Source organism: Athene noctua, chromosome 23 (assembly GCF_965140245.1).
Source record: "Athene noctua chromosome 23, bAthNoc1.hap1.1, whole genome shotgun sequence".
Lineage (NCBI taxonomy): Eukaryota > Metazoa > Chordata > Aves > Strigiformes > Strigidae > Athene > Athene noctua.
Window position 1 is genome coordinate 1,261,367 of NC_134059.1, and position 21,858 is coordinate 1,283,224.

General features: G+C 48.6%; 1 protein-coding gene across 1 annotated transcript; it reads right to left on the reverse strand.

Moving 5' to 3' along the window:
* Positions 1–206: 206 nt before the first annotated feature.
* LOC141969727 (uncharacterized) lies at positions 207–11,773 on the reverse strand. The gene is made up of 6 exons (XM_074925805.1): positions 11,688–11,773; positions 10,703–10,900; positions 9,913–10,072; positions 7,285–7,491; positions 847–1,526; positions 207–233 (listed from the first exon to the last, which is right to left on the reverse strand). Exons 2-6 carry the CDS (start codon positions 10,856–10,858, stop codon positions 207–209), a joined length of 1,230 nt encoding a protein of 409 aa, XP_074781906.1. The 5' UTR covers positions 10,859–10,900; positions 11,688–11,773.
* Between the last annotated feature and the right edge of the window lie 10,085 nt (positions 11,774–21,858).

The following is a 21,858-nucleotide window of genomic DNA, read 5'->3' on the forward strand; positions in this document are numbered from 1 at the left end:
CCGGGCAGCAATTCCTCAAATTCCTCAAATTCCTGGTGCAGCTCGACGACCTTCCTCAAAGTCCGATCAAGTAGCCAGACACCAGTGAAGGCTTTTCCTGGGTAGCAAATCCCTATTCAGCCTTTAATTCCTCTGGCCTTTCCTGGGTATTATCCCTATGCGGCCTGGCCTTTCCTGGGTATTACCCCTATGCGGCCTATTCCGGGTTAGCCTTCCTCGGACACCAAAATCTCCTGAAGCCGGACCAGCTGCCCCGATGTCAGACTTATGAATCCCGACGCTTTAGGAGATGGCACACGTCTACTGCTGTCGGCAGCGACCTTATCGCCTTCCAGCTCCGAATAATCCGTTCCGCCGCTTCCCGGGTTCCGTCTGGTGGAAAAGCAGGGTTCGGGTAACCCTGTTCGGGGCGCCACTTGCGGCGGGCGGAGGAAGCACGCAGCCGATTCAATGTGAATGATAGAGCAAGCTTCAACTTTATTGAAAGAAATCACACCTTATATATGCACTCTACAATAATCATGCATACTACTCACAGATCTATTGGATACATGTAAAAGGCTACATTATAATGTCCCAGCCCCTTGTGGCATCTCAGACATGTCACAACATCTTCCCTCTTCTGGCCTGCCTCCTTTCCCAAGGTTGTTTTTACCATCAAGGCCATTGTGTACCTCAGTTTCTCTCTTTGTTAACATAACAGTCTGTTGTTTGGCATGACTGTACCCTGGGTTTTTTCCTTTGTTTACCTCAGATGGCTGCAATCAGCTTCTGCAGAGACCCATGGCCTTGCTCTCTGCAAGCCATTCTCCAACAACCAAGCACATCTTCCCCTTCAAATCCTACCTCGTCCATCTCTTCCTCTTCTTCAGAAAAAGGACTCCTCACATCTGTCCCTTCAAATTCTCCCGCATCCCCGTCCTCCTCCCCCTCAGACATATCACTTGCCATGTCGTCCTCCCCTGAAGTATCTCCCTCCTCCATGTCCTCCTCTCCGTCAGACTCCTCTTCTTCTGATTCCTCCTCATCACTCTCAGACGGTTCCTCAGCCCCACCCCATCGCTCGGGCTGCATTCTGCTTTCCTCCTCATCAAGCAATTCCCCTGCTCCTGGCAGCTCCTCTTCCCCAGTTCCCCGCTCCTCGAGTTCTGCCTCGCTCTCCATCCCCTCCACCAGAACTCCCTGTTCCCCAGGTGTCATCTCAATGCCAAAGGCCCTTCCTTTCCCTATCCCCTGTCCTTTGGGATCTCCCTCTGCCATGGCACTCTCTTCAGGTGCAGATTCCTCTACCACAGGCTGACCCTCTGCCTGCAGCACAGCCACTGCTTCGTCCTCGGGCAGCAAGTCTCCCAACCGTTCCACTTCTTCTCCTGCCTCTTTGGTGAAAACTTCTTCCTCTTCAACAAAACGTGCCTCCTCAATTGCTTTTGTCTCCCCTAGCATCGTCCTTTCTCGTCCCGCTTTTTCTGATGCTTCCTGCACATCAAGTGTTCTTCTTCCTTCTGCCACAAAAGTTCCGTCTGGTGCTATTAAATATAAACAAAACAATAGTTTTACTGTGAATTGTGTTAGTGTTAAGGCTGTTTACAGGGCTATTGTTAAAGATGCTATCTCTCCCAAGCAATGAGGGGACATCGGCATGGTGACAAGACGACAGCTGGCTGTGCTGCTTCTCATCATGCACCTTTGCTCTGACTACGTTTCTAGTGCTGCTGTTCGGGCATCTGGCATAACCAATTTAAGCCAAAATGCCGATGCCCGACCATCTTTCAACTCTGACAGCTCTGCCTGCCCTCTGTACTCTCCCTCCTTCCCTCACCTGCCTAGCAGGGAGCCCAGGTGTGTCTACGAAGTAGCTATAAGCTTGGCAGTAATGTTCAAAAGTTAAGAAATAGGTGGGAAATTGCTTACGTAAAATACGCACACACAGGAAAAAGAATACTCAGCTCTTTGTGTAATTGCTTCCCATGGATTCTGTAATTACATCAGGGGAATAACACAAGGTCGATTCCTGCCCGCTGGGAATTTCACGGCAGTGCCCTCACGGAATTCTGTGCTGTGGGGTCTGTCCCGAGGCAGCCCCCCCGGCAGCCTGTGCTGCTGCACCAGTGCTCTGTACAAACACGGCAGGTTCCGGTTCTTGAAGAAAAGAGAAGTTTTGTGCCACCACAAGGAACAAGAGCAACGTCTTTCCCAAGCTACCTTTCCCAAACTGTGCAAAGGCTGTCTTGCCCCAAATCATCTCCCACTCCTTTTGACTTGTTTTACCCTCCTGCACTGCTGCTGCACCCCACAGTTACTGCTTTCTGCTGCTTGCTGGCGCAACCCACTGTGCAACCAGAGCCCCTTTCTGGACGGCAGACAGAGAAGGCTCCAGGCCTCGAGGACGCTATTTGCCTGGCCCATCTCTGCCAGCCGAGTGGAGCTCGTGTCCGGCTTGCCACAACCCTCCCCCTGGCCCCGCTGCTCCCCGCGCCCACCCCTCCCTTCCTGCCCTTCAGAGCCGGGCCCGACTCGCTCCCAGGTCTCCGCAGAGGGAACTGGAAGGTGCACAAGGAGCCCAGGTGGCTGCAGACAGTGCAGGAACCAGGAGCAGGCAGGACAGGCTGGGAAGACAGTTTCCAGAAAGAGAAGGGAGGATGGGGAAGGAGAGGAGAGAGCTCAGCAGGTTGCTTCCTCCCACCAGACCCCACATCGCTAAACACTGGAACACACTTCAAAATTATAATTAAAAACTCTACATTTTGCAATACAAGAAATCATGCCTTCGTCCAAGACGCATCTTGCACCAGGTTTGTTGCTTATGTTCACTACTAGCTTTCTGTACCTTATATTTTAAATTTTTTCTTCTTTTATACATATTATATATATATATCTACATAGATATAAAAAGGCAGTTATCAATCACTACCATACTTTTACACCACTCACACTGAAAACCCTACCTCCTGAATCTGGGAGAGCTCAGGTCTACTACCAACATCAGTAACATGAAATCATTTTAAAACTTTCTAAGGGAAGTTTTGGTACAAAATGAAAACATCCCAAACTGTCATCCCAGCTCAGAGTAAATATTCCTCTCTCCACAAAAGTACAGTGTCCAACCTGTCCAGCTGCTTATACCGGACTGAGTCTAATGTAATGGATTTTGCTGGTCCCTGCAAAATAGATGCTTTGTTCACTTTGCCTGAAAGAAACCAAATGCTGTGTGGTGCATGGCATAGTCTGCCTGTTTACCTGCTTCGTTAGCAGAAAGAGCAGTTTATTTACTCTGGCTGCTGATTACAACGTATTCCCTTCTGTAAAGTGAGGTCTTGCCTTGGGCAGAATGATAACAGGAACCGTGAGGTTGTTTCAGCATTAAAGTATTCCAGATGAGGCACCGTGGCACCTGAGAAGGTAACAACTAGGAGATTCGGGTCTTTCCAAAGACCACCTGCCCCCCGGGAAGCAAACAGGTTTCAACCCCGATCCAGAGGGACAACTGCCACAGAAGTCGGGCTGCCCAGGAACTACATCTTCGCTACCCTGCTCTCTGCATCAGAAACACGGATCCGTGTGAAGACCAACACATGAAGACCACCAGGCTTTGAAACTAAATGGTACCGACTGTTGTCTGCAGTCAGCTGATGGGACTGAGGCAGAAGGAGTTTCACCTGACAAAGAATTACTGAGGAAAAAGACAATTGCTGACAGACCAGAGACAAGAAGGAACCTCCAGCCTCCTGCATACACTCTCCAGATGAAAGACAACTCACCTTGCAAGACTGTGCTCTTAGGCTACATAGAGGAAGGAGGTCAAAAGGCTCCCAGCTGACCAGAAAAACAAACTTGCAACACCCGGGATTAATGTGTCAACGTACAAGACCGTGCGCAACTTGCAATTTAAAAACAGTAGAGTTGGCCTGTTCCTGCCAGCTGTTAGAGCCTTAGAGGATGGCAGAAGGAAATGGAAGAGCAGCAGTGCAGACTGAAGTCAGTTTTAACCTGTGGGTTTCTTCGCTTTTCAGACTCACTGCCGCTGGGGAGCGGAAGCTTAAGGTGACCTTCCGGTACGGCTGATGGCCGCGGCAGGATGGCTGGCTGGAACACCCCCCGGGTGACAGGCAAGGCTCTTCTGTCGGGCAGACCACGCTCCCAGCAATGAATGGCTCAGGCTGCAGGGACCAGAAACGTTCTTGGAGGGAACCAAGACCAAGCTGAAGGTTCCTCACTGCCAATTAGGCCAACTGCTCACCGGGAGATGAGCTTGGGAGACAAACGGGGCGCAGCACGGAGATGGAGGCTGCAGCTCAGCTGCCCTCCATCTGTCAGTCCCACCCTGCCTGTCCTGGACATTCACCTCCCCAGGAGCCCCTGCGCTACCTGGAAGCAAAGGGAAACTCGCTAGACTCCTGCTTTCCACAGCTCTTTTCTTGACTGGCACCCAGTTTTTCATGGCCTGGATTCTTTTCCTAGGACCATTACAGCTGCCAACAAAGCAGTTGTTTACTGTAATACAGGTTAACTACACATGACTGCAGAAGCCAGATAGTCACCACCCAATTTTGTACAAGTTAGGAGAGAAAAGAGCAGACATAGGGTTTGATAGACTAGCAAGGAAAGGGAAAGGGCAAGCACTTCTATAAAAAGACTTCAGATGAATCAGATTTCATCCCTGCTCAACAGCCAACCTCACCTTCACTGGCATCATACTCCCCACTTTCTAGGACCTCTTCTTCCACATCTGGACAGGAGTCATCAGGTTCAGAATACACGTGACGACCACATCCAGGTGCTGTTGCTGTTTCCACCTGGACTGGACTGCAATCTTCAAGAACTATCACAAAGTTACAAAAGAGGAAGCCGGAAAGAGAAGCCATTAAAAAGCAAAAGGCGTGAGGCACAAATGACTGGGCAGCCACCACCTGGCAATGACTCTGGCACCTCCAGCCTGCCCCGGACTCGCGCCTCTGTTGTGACAGGAGGTGTGTCCACAGTCCCAGAAAACACCACCGCTCCCAGACACTGACGAGAGTACAAACAGACAGAACCACTCCAACGTGCAGATTACACACTGCACCAGGGGAACCGTCAGCGATTCTCCCCAGTTCATTCACAGGCTTATGGTCCACAGGGATTTGAATGCCAAGGTCCCTCTTACACGCTCTTTATTTATGTCCGACTCATAATATTGTATGCAAAAGTCACATCTGTGGCACCTCAGTTATCTGGATTTTATTCTGGACTCTGTATGCTGGCTGAACTGACCCAAGGGGCCCAACGGGTTCAGACACTCTTGAACAAGCGTCATCATATGCTGAACTAAGATGAGACAAAATCTGTCCACAACACGCACTCATAAAGATCCAGATCCCATTGCTATTAGCGCGTTATTTCTGCCAAAGCAGCACTCATAGCTTACAAGAGGATTAGTGTACTGATTGCTGAAACACAGAAACGTAGCATCCATGCCCAAAAGCTTGCTATCCAAAATCTTGGTCTACCAACACTAAGACACATACTTAAGCTTAAGCGAGTATTTCTTTGAAAAAATTACAGGCCCAAGGCTCGGCAGATGACCTCAAAGCACAATAAATGTACAGAGCATGTGGAATTTCAGGACACACGCAGATGAAAGCTGAAGCCAACAACAGTGAAATGGGGTCATGTTGTCTTGGAGAATTTGTAAATAGAAAGAATGGAAAAGACCTGCTTAAGGATGTGCAAAAACACATAGCTAAACGCATAGCTAAAAAAAATGGTGTTGAATTAAAGAAAAACTTTTAAAATAATGAATATCCAGAAACATCGTCCACTGTGGAGAGCTATTAGGCACTTTACCGGTCTCCTAAAAAAATGGAAGTAGTAGTTGCTACTAACGCTGCTTGGAATATTTCCACCTATACTACTTTCAGGGAGTCCTTCATTCAAGCAGAAAGCTCTTCTTGCCCTCAAAATTACCAATGAATTCTTATGTTTCATGAATTTATTATTACTACTCCGTTGGGAGAAACCCACATCTTTTTTATCCCTTCTCTCCACCTCTTCTGTTCAGTGGTGGGGAAAAAAGTAGTAAGATTTCATTTCAAAGGGGAAAACATAAAAAAATTAACAAATAGGAAAGAGAAAGAATGATCATCACACACTGCTAGAGCTTGAGAGGCAGCTGAGTAAAGTCACAGAGAAGTTCATAATGCCATGCACTAACAAGCAGAAAATTGTACTGATTATTCCTGAATCACACGCTATTTCTCATTATCACGAGAGAACAAAAGTTAAGATTCTTTTTGATCACTGCAATGATTTTATAAGCAAGGAAGTTTCAAACCTAATTGGAATTTCTGGTGGACTTTATACTTTCTGTAAAAAGACTGGATCTTTCTTGCAGCTGCAACCTTTTCACAACGAGCTGTATTGCTTAATATTGCCATTGCTTAATTCACCTAGAAATCCAAATGTGAAAGTTTCCGTTTAGCTCGAGAAATGGTTTGCACATTAGGACTGTCAAATGTAAGGAATGTAAAGTAACTGATTTTGAAAGAGCAGGAAATGGAGAAATCCTGGTACATTATGACAAGCAAGAGGCACAGAAGTCAGCTCAGGATCTCACAAAGCCATAGAGGAGAAAAGTTAAGAAGAACTAAAACACTGCCCCAAGGAAGAGGCAACGACGTGGTGAATGGAATGCTGCTGTTCATCTAAGAAATGAGAACTTGCCTGTGAGTTTTCCATGGGATTACTGATGAAGATAATCCCAGGCAGGCAGCAGGGAGAGCCGAGCTGACGGCATCTCCTCCCTCGGCCAGCACGGGCCAGCAGTGCGGCAGGGGACGCCGCCGAGGTTCTGGCTGCTCGGGGCCATTAAAGACAGCACTGCTAAACCACCAGGAGGCACGCTGGGTGTGCCGGGGGCTTCTCAGGTGAAAGCACCTATCCTCCGAAGGTGTGAGTGGTCTCGGACGTCAGTGACCGCTGACATTAAGTGCTGATCTGCCCAAGTATTTAGAGCTAATTTGCCGACTGGCTCCAGCTCCACTTCTGCACCGGTGCACTTCAGCAAAGTCTGCTGTGAGCTGGCACACCCTTACACTGCCTGTGGGTTTTGCTGCATTTCAGTGACGGATGGTTGAATTAATAACAGATAAAACAGCTATCTTTTCCCAATTCAGTAGGAATTGCATGCTTTTTCATGTGTTTTCCCCTTAACATGTACCGGGCACGCGCAAAATGTAAAACGTGCATAAAAAATATAAAACAGTCATCAGGTCAACTTCTTTAAGCCTCAGTATGAAAAAATCTAACCTTGTTCATCGTCCCAGAAGTCACTGTCAGAGTATTTATCATCTTCATCCTTCTCACTGTCAGAGACCTCCAATGCCTTCTCTGATAAGGTTTCACTCTCCTTTTCAGTGTCCAAGTCAGGTTTTTCATCACCTGAGGGTGACTCTGATGTTCCACTCATTTGATCGTCAATCTGTCTCTCTTCTGCTTCAATATCATCATCGTACTCTAAAATACAAGAATCATACTGTGAGACGGAATTCACAACTAATAAAGTTCTTTTTAAGCAGGCAGAGGTTAACTTCATCAGTCTCCTTTTGCCTGTACATTTGCTCTGTCTTTTTAATGCCATGAGAGAATCTAGGACCACAGATGGAAGAGTAACAGCACATTATCATAAAATGCATCGTATTCTTCATAAACAGCATAGCAAAAAGCACTAAAGCTACTGAATGATGCATCAAGTGTGGTCAACTCATTAAAAACAACAAACAAAACCATTAGCCACTGAAAGGACTAGAAAAACTGAGAACTGGGCAAACTCAGAGAGAAAATGCCACACAGTCTCTTGTTACAGGAGAAAAAACTGTTGCAATGAAGAAAAAATGCCAGCAACAGAGAAAACTGGAGAAAGATAATCTACTGCAGCACAAAGTAAGACAAATGTGGATTGACATGGCTAATCAGCAAAGCAGTGGCTTACAAACTGAATGAATTAAATCAATACAGGCAAAGGGTGCTGCGCAGGAACACTCTGCCACCGCACTGCTCCCGTACCTCCTTCAGCTCCCACGTGAAATCCTTCAGCTCCCACGTGAAATACTTCAGCTCCCACGTGAAATACTTCAGCTCCCACGTGAAATCCTCATACAAATGAGGCTTACAACAGATTTACCATTTCCACACCAGCATGGTCTGGATTCCGTCCCAGGCCACGAGCCTGACAAGCTGTAGTAGCTCACAGACAGCTCTGCTCACATCTGTAGTACAGACTGGCCCCACGCGTACGCATTAAAGAATCCTCCCCTGCCCAGCCGAGCTGCCGCGGTTGGAACCCCAGGCACCAGCGCACGGTGATGTCAGTGATTTCCCCGTGACATTCAGTAATTCCACTGCCACCACCAGCTCACTGCGCGCGCAGCAGAGAGGCAACAAACCCAAACGGTGCAGGAGAGCTGCCACCGCTGACACACCAGCTGTCCCTCATGGCCATCACTTCTCACCTTTCAGATTTTATTGCCCGCCTCTTTTTCTTTCGATCGGTGCTTTTACAACACTGAAGTGACAGATGCCAGGGACAGAAATAACCAGTATCTGATGCAGAACCAATTAGGCAGATAAACAGTTACCCAGACAATGAGAATTAAGGGAATAAGGAGATTTTTTTTTTTCTGTGGGGTAATACCCCACCTCCTCCCTACACAACAGCCCCGTCTCTCTCCAGCCCCAGAGTGCCAAGCTGGGCACCCCTGTGACAAGCCACTCCGTTTGGGCACTCACAGCCACAGCAGAACAGAGAGCAGAGCCTCCCATCTCCACAAACTTAACTCCGCCCTTGCCTTACAGGAGTGGGCATCGTGCACAGGAGGTTTAGGATTCCTGGCACGTGCCCACCGGGTGCAGGGCAGCAGCACGTCAGAGCCCCCGCAGTGGGACACCCCTGGCAGGGGCAGCCGAGGCTCCAGATGAGCACAGCTCAGCACCAGCGGCTCTGGGCCCGCACGGACGCGGCTGGGCTCAGGCAACACCGGGCACCGGAAAGATGCTGCTTCTGGAGCCGTTCCAGCTGCTCTGCAAGGGCACCGCTTGGCATCCAGGCGGGACGGCACCGAGGCGGCCACCCCCCTCCATGCCGGGGGGACGGGGTTGTACCCCCTTTACACTGGTCACTCCCGCAGGCCTGTGAGCAGGGCTGGGGACAAGAGGGGCAGGCACAGAGGACACAGCGGGGAGCCAGCCCAGCAGCCCATGAGCTGATCCGCGGGCACGCCGCGGTGCTCCTACAGCCTCGGGGACGGGCGGGAGCGCAGGGAGCTCTGCACCATCTTCCCACGCCCGCTGAAAACGCCAGCACAGGGGGTCTGTGAGCTGGAATGAGGGGTGTCATCGGTGGAATCACTCCTCCTCACAAGTGACAATCTCCCAGCCATCGCCTCTTCCCAGGATCCCAGAACACAATTCACCTTTTACTGGTGCTATGGGATTGCACTCACGTCAGAGAGATGGGAATTGGGCTCCCATTATGCACTTTTCCTTCTGGAGTAATAAGCAACATGATGTGATGGAGCAAGTCAGAAAGAGACAACCCCCATTTAAGCACAGTTTGCTACCACTACTACTACTACTACTTTATTAACCACACGTCTCTATACGAAATTCACCTAAGCTACAGTATTTTGTTAAATTAGTTCTCTAAGTTCCTTCTACCATAATTTGCAGAAGTCACTCTAACCTCACTTACAATCATGAAACAGTAGATCCACATTTAGTCTGGAGGCAGATGGTATAAAAGATGGTATAAAAATCCCTGGATCCATGTATCTTGACTGAGCTCAGCTGAAGTCATTTTGATGCCACACCAACATTTTAGCCAAAAGAAAAAAAGACGTTGCCAGAATCGATATGAATTCTTTGACTCTGCACCCTTACCTCCTTCCAGTAGTCTGCCTTTGTACATACACAGGTTCTCCCCTCCACAGTGCTGCCTGTCCCCAGCAGCCTTGCCAGGTAAACAGAGATTTTTCCCCACCAAGGCCACGGTGACACGCGCGCCGCTGCGTACCAGGGACCTGGAGACGACGCCAGAATTCTGTAGCAGGAAATACACAAAAAATGCAGTCAGCTTCCAACTCTAACAGAAGGTGAACACAAAGAGCATGTATGTGTGCCGTACACTTGAGGCTGCCAGTCTTTTAAGACAGGCCTTGAGCTGCTTAAATTGGGAACTGATTTGTAATATGCAGAAGGGCAGGAAAAGATTTCAAACTGAAAATCCACTGCATCGAATTGCCCAAAATTGCAGGGACCATGACCCATATCGCGCCTCCCAATCCAGGGTTCCTACCATTTCCTTCACAGGAGTTAAAACTGGCTGGAGGTCTAGTGTAACAGATGAAGGTTCGTACGCTCAAGGCATTTCAGACATGGTCAGAGACAGGATCAGACTGACTACACCAGAAGGTGTTAAGTAAGAGATCCCATGGTTTTTCTGTTCAAGCACCTTTTTTTCCCCCAGCTGATGAAAAACACCAAATGTTTTAGTATATACAGAGATGGGTGGCAGTTACAGATTTTAATAGTTAGGAATTTTATTTCTTTCAAAAATTCAGTGAATCTTTATGCAAACTAGGTCGACACATCTTTCAGCATTAGGCAAATACACCAACAAGGAAGATTATATACCTGTACATAAACAGAGATGTAGACAGAGCTAACTTACCTTCCTCGGAGGGTGCTCTGCCTCAGTGGGCACACTGACGGGACACAATTTTCTCCCTCTGGTTACCTCACTTCTCACTGTGTTTCCACGTTTTTGCTGGGGTGGAGGTGGTGCCGGTATCAGGCCGGTGTTAACGACGGGAGATAAACTGGTCATGTATTTTACCGCATTTGGACCTTTTACTTCGCTCCTTTCCTCCTGTGAAAACATGTAACCAGGTTAAATAGGTTATGCAAAACCAGCGACCGAGCGTATTGAACCAACCATGGTTTGATGGCTCTTTACACCTCGTAAGACACATGCTTCTAGAACAGTTCCATAACTGAGTGCTTGCAATTTTGTTCAGGAAAAGATTTCTGTGCTAAAACCCTTTCTTTTAATTTGCAAAGCAACAGGCAGATTGCTTGGGAGCGTCACCCCCATAGCTATATACAGCACTGTGAGCCGGGTACTGCTTGTAGTGCAGAGTTCTGATCCCCAGCAGACAGAACCCCACGGCACTGCTGCGCTCCCTCCGCTGGCAAGCAAGTTCCAAAGCAGCCAAGGTCTCCCAATAGTAACGTCATTTGGCATCAATTACACAAGATGTGGTTCAGAACGCTTCTCTCCCATTTGTAGTGGAGGTCTAGTCCTCCTTCAGATGAAATGCAAACAGAGGCCCAGGGCCCTGAAAAGCAAAAGGCAACTCTAGAGAATAAATTCCACAAACATCGTGTGCTCTGGGTCTGAGCTCTGCGTCATGTCTGCATAACCTGTGACTGATCCGGCTGTTTTGTCAGCAGGGAGCACGAAGCAGAAAGTGCCGGCAAATTCTTGGAGAAAGGATGGTGCCCATCACAGTAAGAGCAAATGCAGGAGGGAGCTATTCGTCCAGTGTCTGCCAGGCAGCGGTCACAGCCCCATTCCGAAATCCTCCAGCCCCATGGAACTCCTAACACAAAACCAATTACACCATGTTTTCCTAGAAAAAAAGTCCAAATCTCACCTGAAAGTAACTGTGTATGTATCAAGATCATGTCTGGCTACTCCAAAAAGCTCTCATTCTCTGAACCTGCCAGTGTGACTTAGCAGGAGGAATGGTAACAAGAAAAAATAAAGGAGGTTTTTTGTTACTTTGCAGCTGTAGATGAAGGTGAAAACTTGTAAGGCTCTGTGAAAATATTCCTGAGTTCTTGGTGTTAACCAGGTGGCTGCCTCCCTCTCGACATAACAGATAGTCTATGTGGAGGGAGAAAATTATGCATGCAGAGGTTTTATACTATAAAAGATAAGCCACCACATTTTTCCTCACTGTGATCAAGAACTGGGCATTAGACCAGTAAGTCAATGTCTTGAAAATTAAGGGGAGGTTAACAAGGAGAGTTTAAATAAAAGCTGATCACCATTTTGGAAGGCATGTTGCCTGCACTAACCAGGTCTGGGAACTACAGTACTAAAGCAGTATTATAAAGCTGTCCCTAAAATGACTTTATTTTCAGAATGAAATATGGCCTCACCCTGCTGGCGGGCTGTAGACTGAGTTGAGGTGCCAGGCACTTCTTTTTAGATGTTGAAGTATTTACAGCCCCCACTGCAGCACAGATGGGAAGTGGTGGGAAATGGAGTGAGTGCTGCAGATCCCCTGGAGCTGCATGTGGTCGCCTGGAAGTCTAGAACAGAATAGAGAAAACAGCTACAAAATCTCAGCGTATAGTTTCCAGAGCAGAACAGCATCATGAGGGGGAAAAAAAAAAAAAAAAGCACCAATTGAGATATTTGGAAGTGATGAGTGATTCTCAGGTACCTTCAGGAAATTACATTTTCTAGTCTGCCTCCAAAGAGCCAGGCCCCTTTAGGCATCTTTCATTAAGCATCCAAATACTGGAGCATCCAGAATAACTCTTGACCATAAATCCAGGTTTTGCTACTGTCTCTTCACAGTGCAGCCTTGAAGCAAACACGTGAGCTCACAGACACTCACAGGAACGCAGCCACGTGCTGCCTTTTGGTGCCTTCAGCACACGCACACTGAGAGAACGCACCACCAAAGCAGGCTTATTTTTGTGCAATACTCTGCATTTTTGTGACTTTTTTAGTTCAGCTTTTCTTTGTATACCCCTCAGAATACCAAGTTAAAAACCTGTTTATCCGAGTTAACTTGCTGCCTTAGAACAGGCAGACTCCTTGGATCAGTGTTGATGTGACGATGTCCACCACCACACACAACTACAGGCCCAAGTGTCCTCTTTCTGGAGAGGAGGTTATTCAGGACTGAAAATCTCACTGCAGTCTGCACCCATGATCATCACTGAAATCGAGAACCGGTGAAAACTGAACCATATATTTGGCCTCTGACCTTAGACGTTAGTATCCTTATATTTCAAGAGTATATTAACATTCCTTCTCTGCCTGTTAACAGAGAGGAAGAGGTTTCTGAGCCAGAGCTCCAAAGCACAGCCTTCTGCATGAGCTTTCATCTTTCTTCACCCCTTCACCTCTGTTTTCTAAAAGACCTCCATTGCTCTCAGGATTTTAGAATGCGTGTGAACGCACCTACAGCCGCAGCACCCATTAACAATACTTAACGTACTGACACCGGCCTAGCTTTGGGCGACAAGGCAGAGAAAAGGGAAGGATTAAAGCAGGTTTATCACAAAGATTTTTTTTTTCCACGTTCTGATGTGCCATTCCTGCAGCATCGGCTTCTGCAGACTTCTCTCTAATGAGACAACCCTGCAAACAGGAGGTCGGCCCCAGGGGATGGAGGATGGGGCAGTCAGACCTCACAGGCCTACGTGCACGCCTGCGCTCTGTGTGCTCACGCCAGCGCCTTCGGGGTGGCTGCTAAAACTCACCTGTTGTTGGGAGCAACCAGTTGCTTCTCTGCCAAGGGGAGGGAAGAGCCCACGATGATTTCTTGGACCGGGTGGTGGGTGAGGGGAGTGCATAAAGCTGGCATTTCCCACCGGTCTTCTGGATGGTCCCGCCTAAAAGAAGAGAAATTTATGTCTCTGAGGTACTAAATTGTGGGAAAGAAGCACATCAACGTCGGCCTGCCAGCTCTAACAGCAATGTCTGAGCTTGCCTGCCAGCTGTCTTTCACTGGACAGCTGTGACACTGGGACGCCTGGTTAAGGAAGGAAAGGAAATCACGGGGAGAAGGAGAGAGACAAGGGACAAGACTTGTTCCCACCTCTGACTCATTTCCCTGCAGTCCTCTCCAGCTGCTGATCCTCCTAAATTCAATCATCTGCCTGTTTCTCCGTATCTCCTGATTCTTGGCTTGGCTGAAGGTCTCTTAAATCTGAGTGCATCTGACACTTCCTTGCTCTGGCTGCTGCCCCTCCCTCCCTTTTCTTTTCAAAAGCCCCACACTGGGCTGACAACCCTTCTGCAGACAGACAGCTCTGTCTCTCATCCTCCCTTGCTCAGTCATCTGTCTTTCTTCTTTTCTTTCAGATTAGCTACTCAGCCAAATTCACTGAACGTGTGAGCTGAGGATTAAATTACTCTGCTAATTGCAGCCAGGTTCCTGTGTCCTGGTCAATGCATACCTCTATGCCAAGGGCCTTACGAAACACGGTGCCAGCCAGGCCCTCCCGTGTGTATCTCAGGTGTTCCTCCTCTATAGTATTCAGCTGGCATTCCTTCTCAGGTAGGATTCTTCCACTCCCCGAGATCTGCCATAAACAAATAGAATGTAACTAAGAAGGACAAGACAGGACAGGGTGTGTTTTTAAACAGAGCCCAATTCCCCAGAAAGGCTACTTTCTCTTCCCAGTCAGTTACCACCGCTGCTTCTGCCACGGTGCTGGAACTCACCTTCCGAGCACAGAATTGTCGTTTCTTTGACCCCGGGGACCCCATCAGCCAACTGAAGAGGGCAGGAGAGCCCCAGTCACATTTCCTAAAAGCTGTGGGCTCAGCCTTGCTCTTCAGGGGCCGCTGCCCAAGTCAGCGGAGGGCAATTAAATACTTGCCTTCCTACTGCGTAGGGGTTGCATCTGCCTGTGCTAAGCAGAGTCACACCCAGGAGTGCATAAGTATTTTTCAAAATGTCCAGCACATTCACCTTGACCAAATCCTTCAGTTTTCCATTGAAGTCTTTTAAAAAAATAACACTGAACCTATTTAAACAGCTATTAGAGTCAAAGATGCTTAGATGTCACATTTTAAAAACCTAAGAGAAACAGTAACCTAAGAGAATCAATGCTGCTGCGGGATATGGTGTAGGGGAGAACTTTGGGATCGTGTGGCTTTGATCTAGCACAGCAGAATTGCATGTGTTTGGCTGGTCAAATTCTTACCAATGACAACGCATACTTCTAAGAAATGAACAACAGGACTATCAGTGATTTGACTTGTGCAATATTAAGAGAAACAATTCATTCTTTTCTTTTTTTCTCAGAAAAGGAAATTTTTCAATCTCACCAGTCCTGATCTCTGATGATGTTGTCTTATCCAGGTATTGCTGACGTACTTAGTCAAGTGTTTGTCCTTCAGTCTGTCGTAGGTTTTCAGTAATCTGAAATAAAAGCAATACAGATGCATATAAGTCCCTTGACAGCCAAATCATTACAGCTTCATTTACAAAGACCTGCCCAATCGTTTGCTGCACAAAATGCTGTCTCATTGAATCATGCCCAACATTTTGCCAGGTAAATGCCCATCAGATTATGTAAAAGCAACATCTTACGGCCTCCGGAGGATTCCCGTCAGAAACAAGGGACGTCTACAGCAGACAGAGCAGCTCAGCACCGAACGGCGTAGCACCACCAAGGCACAGGCTCCAGCAGAGCCCAGCCCTGGAGGTCTCCTCCAAGACCAACCCCCGCAACAGCCTCCTCGGATAACGGACTCTTCCGAGATTTTAGAGCGCGCTTCCGAGGCTTGAGAGAGACCGACCAGACAGCACTGCCCCCACTCTGAAGGGCTGTTCGGTCCAGCAGACTCCCGGGACTGCCCTGCTGTAGAGGCCAGAAGGGTTGGGCCGGGCTCCTCTCTGCTGGGCTATTCCCCTTCCCAGAGCCCTGGCACAGGGGTGCCAAGTCCTCCTCTGTATCCAGAGCAACAAAAATGAATGCAAGGCCTCCTCAAGTCTCTTCCAGTTCCCATGTCAATATGCTCAAGGTTCTCTAATGCGTACCTTGAACAATCCAAAGTGAGCAAATTCACCTCTCTCCTATTTATTGGTGAGAAGCTGTAAGACCAACAAAGGAAGAACCAGACCACGCAGCCCATCCAAGCAGGACCCTCCCCTGCTCTACCCAAGGCACGTCCTGCATCCCTGGGAAGCCAACAGAGCTGAACCATCACAGCTACCAAAGAGCAGAGGTTCCAAAAACTGAACCTCAGGTATGAGCTGAACGAACACAAAAGCTGAAGCATCCATAATTAGCAGACACAGTTTTAAGTAGTTCTTAATACAACCTTATTTGACTTCACCCTCTGGAAGACAGGAGAAATAACCAAGGAAGTGACAGTAGGCTTCAGTTTTTAATACTCTAAGTCCGCTCACATTTGTGAGCGCATAAATTTATTGCATAATACGTTCAGTCTGACCTTTGGGCTCTCTAGGCAGGTTGTGTTTTAATTACACAACAAGAGATTGAACTCCTTTGCTTCCTTTGGCTTTACATTTAAATTCCACTGTACCTGTATTACACACCTTTCAACAGGATAATTCAAGATAAATGTCTGTTGCTATGCTGAATTACCACACACAAAGGTGTGCTCAACAAAAGAACAAACAATTTAAACAAAAGAAACCAAAAAACCCAAAGAGATCATGGATTTACAGGAATTTTATCTGCGCTTTCCCAAGAATCTCACAGGTAGCCTACCAACAATAAATTAAACTTTAAACAAACAAGTTAGTTCACCCTGTTATGCACATTGATGAAACACCGGTACTACAGTAACTGTTCTACATTACTTTTTGAATCCACTGCTTGCATTCGCTTTGAAACCACCAGATTACATTGGTTCTGCTGAGGATTGACTCATGCTATCACCTGGCAGCTGCATACAGCAGCAGAGGAGAAAGTCAATCCAATTCCTTTTCATTGACTTCCTTCCATCTAATATTTCAGGGACCATAAAAGCAGCTAAAATGCAACTCCCACCTGAGCAGAGGGATGTAGTAACTTCAGTTTCAAAGAAGTCTGTACCTGTATTTTCTCATTTAAATGATGAACGGGCTGGTCCTCAAAAATGCTGAATTCAATTCAAGGTTCAAAAAGGTACTGGAGGGAAGGAGGAAATGTTTGGGGCCTCAACCAAGACCCATCAAACCGCTGGAAAGAAGGCAGCTGGATGCCCTGGGCTTCGGCAGAGGCACGGTGCGGCGGGCAGCCCGAGCTCTCTGCCAGGGAAGGCCCCTCTCGCCCAGGAGAGCGGCACAGGGCCACCGCACGGAACACGCCGGGCGCTGGCACCCGCGCAGCACGGATCTGGGCTCATTGCTGGCTCCACAGAGCAACGCAGCCTGGGGCTTGTGCAGCGCCTCCCCAAGAGCAAGTTATCGCAGAAACGTCACGGATTTCCTAACTCCATGACTGTCAGAAACAAGCTCTTGAGCAAAGCCGACCCCTGGTCTCATTTAGTCCTCTGCTCCTGCACATGTTGTCAGCAAAGGGAAAACAGAAGTTCATGTCTGAGAAGCTTTCTTCCAGAGACTTAAATATTTAAGAGCTACATACGAATGTCACCCCTAAATCCTCTACAAGAAATATAAGTGCAGAACTGACAAAAATGTGTGTTAGGAAAACAGACAGCAAAGGAGGAGAATCAGTCTTAAACAGTACTGTACAAAATGTTTGTTACAGCGGTATCATAGTAAGCCCAAAAAGTCTTTTTTAAAATTTTTATTTCTGGGACTCCTTTTTCTCTGCTGTTTATCCTGTTTCTTCTTCTCTCTACAAATTCTCGGTATTTACAGGAATTGCTGAACAATTTTCCTAGCACAGAAGCTAGACCGACTGATCTGTAGCCTCCAGGACGAGAGTCGAAGCTCTTCTCAAAACTAGTATCACATTTGTTTCTCTGGTATCACAGACAGTAACTTCACATCACTGATAGTTCAGTAATTTAATAAAGGTGATTTAAAATGCTTGGATGTACACTGTTTGTTCCTGATTTTTTTTCTTTTTTTTTAATTTGCTCAAAATCCTCCTTCACCTGCACCTAAATTTGAGTCCAGTTCCCCAAATTCATACCAAATCAAGACTGACTCAAATGAGGCAATCTCCTCAAAATTCTTCAGCGGGGATGTTCCAGATGTAGCACTTTTACTACAGAGTTGCTGAGAAGTGGTGACATCCCCTTTTAACAATACCTTTTCAATGGGCATCCACTTTTTAAAAAATAAATGTTCTTTACCTTGCTTACTATCGTAGATGAGAATATACTTTATATTAAAGATTAGATTTTTGGAGTTTCAAAGGAAAAGGTCACCATCAAAATTATCTCTGCTGCTCACCTGTCTAGAATGTTGAAGTGAGGGACCATATACCATGGGAAAAAGGAATATTCCCCAATTTACATATCCCTTGCATTAACTGGCCATTCTACTGAAACAGAGCAAATTGGGATTACAAAAACAAACACAAACCAGAGCTGAGCTGATGACCAGGATTTTAGGCAATTAAGGAACTGTCCACTTGGAACTCCGTATTCAGCAGGATTTGCATTGGAGTATCACTGCCACTATTATTTATTACCAGTATCTGGTTTTTCTCACCTTGCAGTGCACAACACACTGTACTCAGGGCCAGGGCTGTGTATCACAATGATTTTTAAGACTGCTCTTGCTCATTTGAAAGGATATCAAGACAAAGTCACAGCAGGCATCCCGTGTCAGTTTTGTAAAGCAAATCTCTGCAGTTAATAATTACAGGGCAATTAAATCAGTGACTGCTCCCCAGAGGCATAATCTAAGAGAGCCCCAAAGCTGTAGCTCCGCACTGGTGGAGTCACGGGGAACCGGAGCCCCAGTGTCGTACGCCCCAGCTGGAGCTTTCTGCCCCTCAGCCAGCCAGCCCTGCCCTGGGGGAGACCACTCCTCACCCCAGCAACCTGCTGGATCTCACACCGTGTCTGCTGGGACACGAACAAGAAAGGCTCGTCCGGCTTTCAGGCAGGACAAGTCTCACCACAGGCTGTCAACCACAAACAGCAAGTTCAAAGTCCCCCAAGGCAGGGGCACTGGCCCAGCGTGTTCCGCTGGGGAGCAAAGACTCCTCTGAGGAGACTTTCCAGGCACCCGGCACCTGCTTGCCATTCCCTCCCTAAGAAACTCCTCAGCCACCATCACCTAGGTCCCACTTGCACAATAAAATGCTGTCAGAGTCTCCAGAGAGGGAAGCCGATGCTGGCAAAGTGGTTCTCTGCAGAACTGGGATTTGGCGTTAAATCCTGATGGTAAGGACTTTGTGAGTCCCCGCTGGGAATGGCCTAACAGGCCCATGTGGGCTTAGGACTTAGAAGATGGTGCAAGTCCATCACAGAGAACGGGATTTTGCCATCTACATGCTAGTACAGGCATCCAGAAGGTAACTGCTGCCTTTATGACACTATACAGCAAAAATCTTTATTTTGTTTGGTGCCTCCAAGCTTACGCTAAGCGGATAGGGCCAGCGGGTTCCTCTCTCTCCCAGGCCAACTATTCAGAAGATGAAAAGCCCGGAAAACAATCCCCTGTCTCCACAAAAGGAGGCTGGTGCTGTGTGAGGAGCCAGGGCTCTGTCACATGTACACTGACACTCCTGCTCCGAGAGGGAGCCGCTGCCCACGGCTGGGCCACCCGCCGCCCCGCACTGCGCCTCAGGGACTTCACCTCGAGGAACTGCCCTGGCTTCCACAGTTGTTAACCTCGACTACTACTGCCGGGCTTGTCAGAAACCACGCCGGGACACGGCTACTGAACAAACTGACCCGAGACAGCAGGCGACATTTTGATGGGGCTTTGGAGCCCAACAATAATTAACTGGTCTCTTCAAGGCCACCAAACCCTGAAGCACACGAACCGTTTTACTCAAGTCATAGCCACGGGAGGGAGAGGCCACAGTCTCTCCAAATCACCTCGTATCTTTGCTGAAAAATCTGCAGGACCCCTTCAGCCCTGACCATCTGACCTCAGAGAGACCACTGCTCACCTTGCCCCACGGATGCACGGCTCACATCCACCTGGGTTTTGTCTCACAGGCTTCACACTACTTCTTTACTCTTTGTCTCACCTGACTTGAACCTTTGTCTAACCTCACTGTTTGGCTGCGCTGACACTCACAACCTGCAGCTCTGAAGCTGGACAACAACAAGGGGAAGGCCTGAGGCCACGGCCCCGCTCCCAGCACACGCCGTCACCACGGCGCAAGGGCCCGGGATGCGCAGAGGAGCCGGGTTCAAGGCGCCGGCCTGCGCCCGACGGCTCCCCCCAACCAAACCTCGCAGCCAGAACCACCGCTCTGCCCGCACCGAGCGCCGGGAAACACCTTCAGGGCTTCCAGCTGTTTGCGGTGCTCAATTCCGCATCATTATTCTTACAGAATCGAAAGGCCGGGGCCAGGAAATGAGCACGACTGCCCAGTTCACGCGCAAGGGGTGACCCTGACTGCACCACGGCCCCCGTGTCCCCCCTGCTGCCACTGCCCAGGACTGCGCGGGAGGGACAGTGACCAGACCGGCCCCCAGACACCCCTGCTCTCCAGAGCCTGACCGGGCCAGCCCTGGGCCCTCCACAGTCCCCCCGGAGCGATTCTGGGCCTTCTGGAGCCCTCCTGAGCACCTCGCCTGGAGCCCCCCAAGCCCATCCCCAGGTCCCCGGAGCCCCCCCAGCCCCACTCACCACGGCGGCGAGTGGCTCAGGTCGAAGGGCCAGCGCTCCGGGCACAGCGAGAGGCAGCTCTGCCGAGGAGCCTGTTGGGTCTGGGTCTGGCTCCGGCCACGCCTGGGAGCTGCTGGTGGCACCGGCTGCCATGTCCCGCCGCTGCTCGCCATGGCCTTGATCTTGCTCGCTGCCGCCTCCTCCTCCCTGATCGCCTCCACTGATCACCACACCCTCCTCCTCCTCACTACACGCCTCCTCCTCGCTACTCAACACCTCCTCACTATTCGCCTCCTCCTCCTTTGCTCTCTCCCCTGCCAGCCCCTCCAGCACCATTTACATCAGGAGAAATCCAGACACAAAAGGAGCAAATGGTGGCAGCAGGATCAGCTTGGTGTTACTTTACCAACACAAGGCTGAGCAACTCGGCCAGCGCTGCCCTGCAGCTGCCCCAGCAGTGGGGGTACCTCTCCCCCAGCTCTCGAGTTGCCTTTCAGCTCAGCTGGAGCATCCCACCGACGGACAGGCTGGCACCAGAGCTTTGCTACTGCAGCGGGACTCACCTGAGGATGGCGTCCAGCCAAAACTCTTTTCTCTGTTGGGATCTGCAGAGACAGGAGAACAGTATCACACCCTGCTGCCACCAACCAGGGGTCAGGCTGTTTCCCCCACACACAGTGGGAAAACCCAGACCTCTGGGGTCAGGTTCGCTTCTCAAGGATCGCAGGTACATGGCAGGCGGACGTGAGGGCTGACGTCAGGAGTGTCGGATTTGCTCGGGCCAGGAAAGCAAGTGGGAGAAGAGTGGGGTGACTCCTGTAAATGCAGGAGAGGGAAATAACACTTAGGGAGAACAGTTACTAAGATTGAAGGGTGTGAGCACCAGAAAAAATGTGTACTGCCTGGTCCTGAGTAACTTTAAGCTGCAAACTGGAAGAAAACTTCTTAATGCTTAGAAGATTTGGGTTCTGCAACAGCCTACCAAGGGAAATAAAAAAAGGAGGTGATACAAGGAAATGACCACCTGCTTTGGCAACTTATTTACTTATAGCAACTTGTAATGATTTCTGAATATTGCTTAATAATCCTGCTTGCCCTGACAGTTCTGTGAAAGCTTACCAAGGGCCACTGTGTTCAGCAAAAATAAGAGACATGTCCTTTGAAAGCAGATGCCCTCTAACAAGTTTGTTTTTGTAGTGGATAGAGTAGATGTAGTAGCCATGTATGGGTGGTAGAACTAGTATACTGGTGGTTTTAGATAAGACAGAGGTGGCAAACCTTCTGGAACCACTCTGCTTGTTCAAGAAACTGGCTAAGAGAATCTCCGAGGAAAAGTACAAGGTGAGAAAGACTA

Excerpts from the sequence above, each read along its gene's own strand:
- LOC141969727 (XM_074925805.1), bottom strand. The coding sequence starts at position 10,858 with ATGACCAGTTTATCTCCCGTCGTTAACACCGGCCTGATACCGGCACCA. Across the intron at positions 1,527-7,284 it reads CTTCTGGGACGATGAACAAG|CACCAGACGGAACTTTTGTG; the intron begins GTTAGATTTTTT and ends TATATTTAATAG. Across the intron at positions 234-846 it reads AAGAGGAAGAGATGGACGAG|GAGATTTTGGTGTCCGAGGA; the intron begins GTAGGATTTGAA and ends GTCCGGCTTCAG.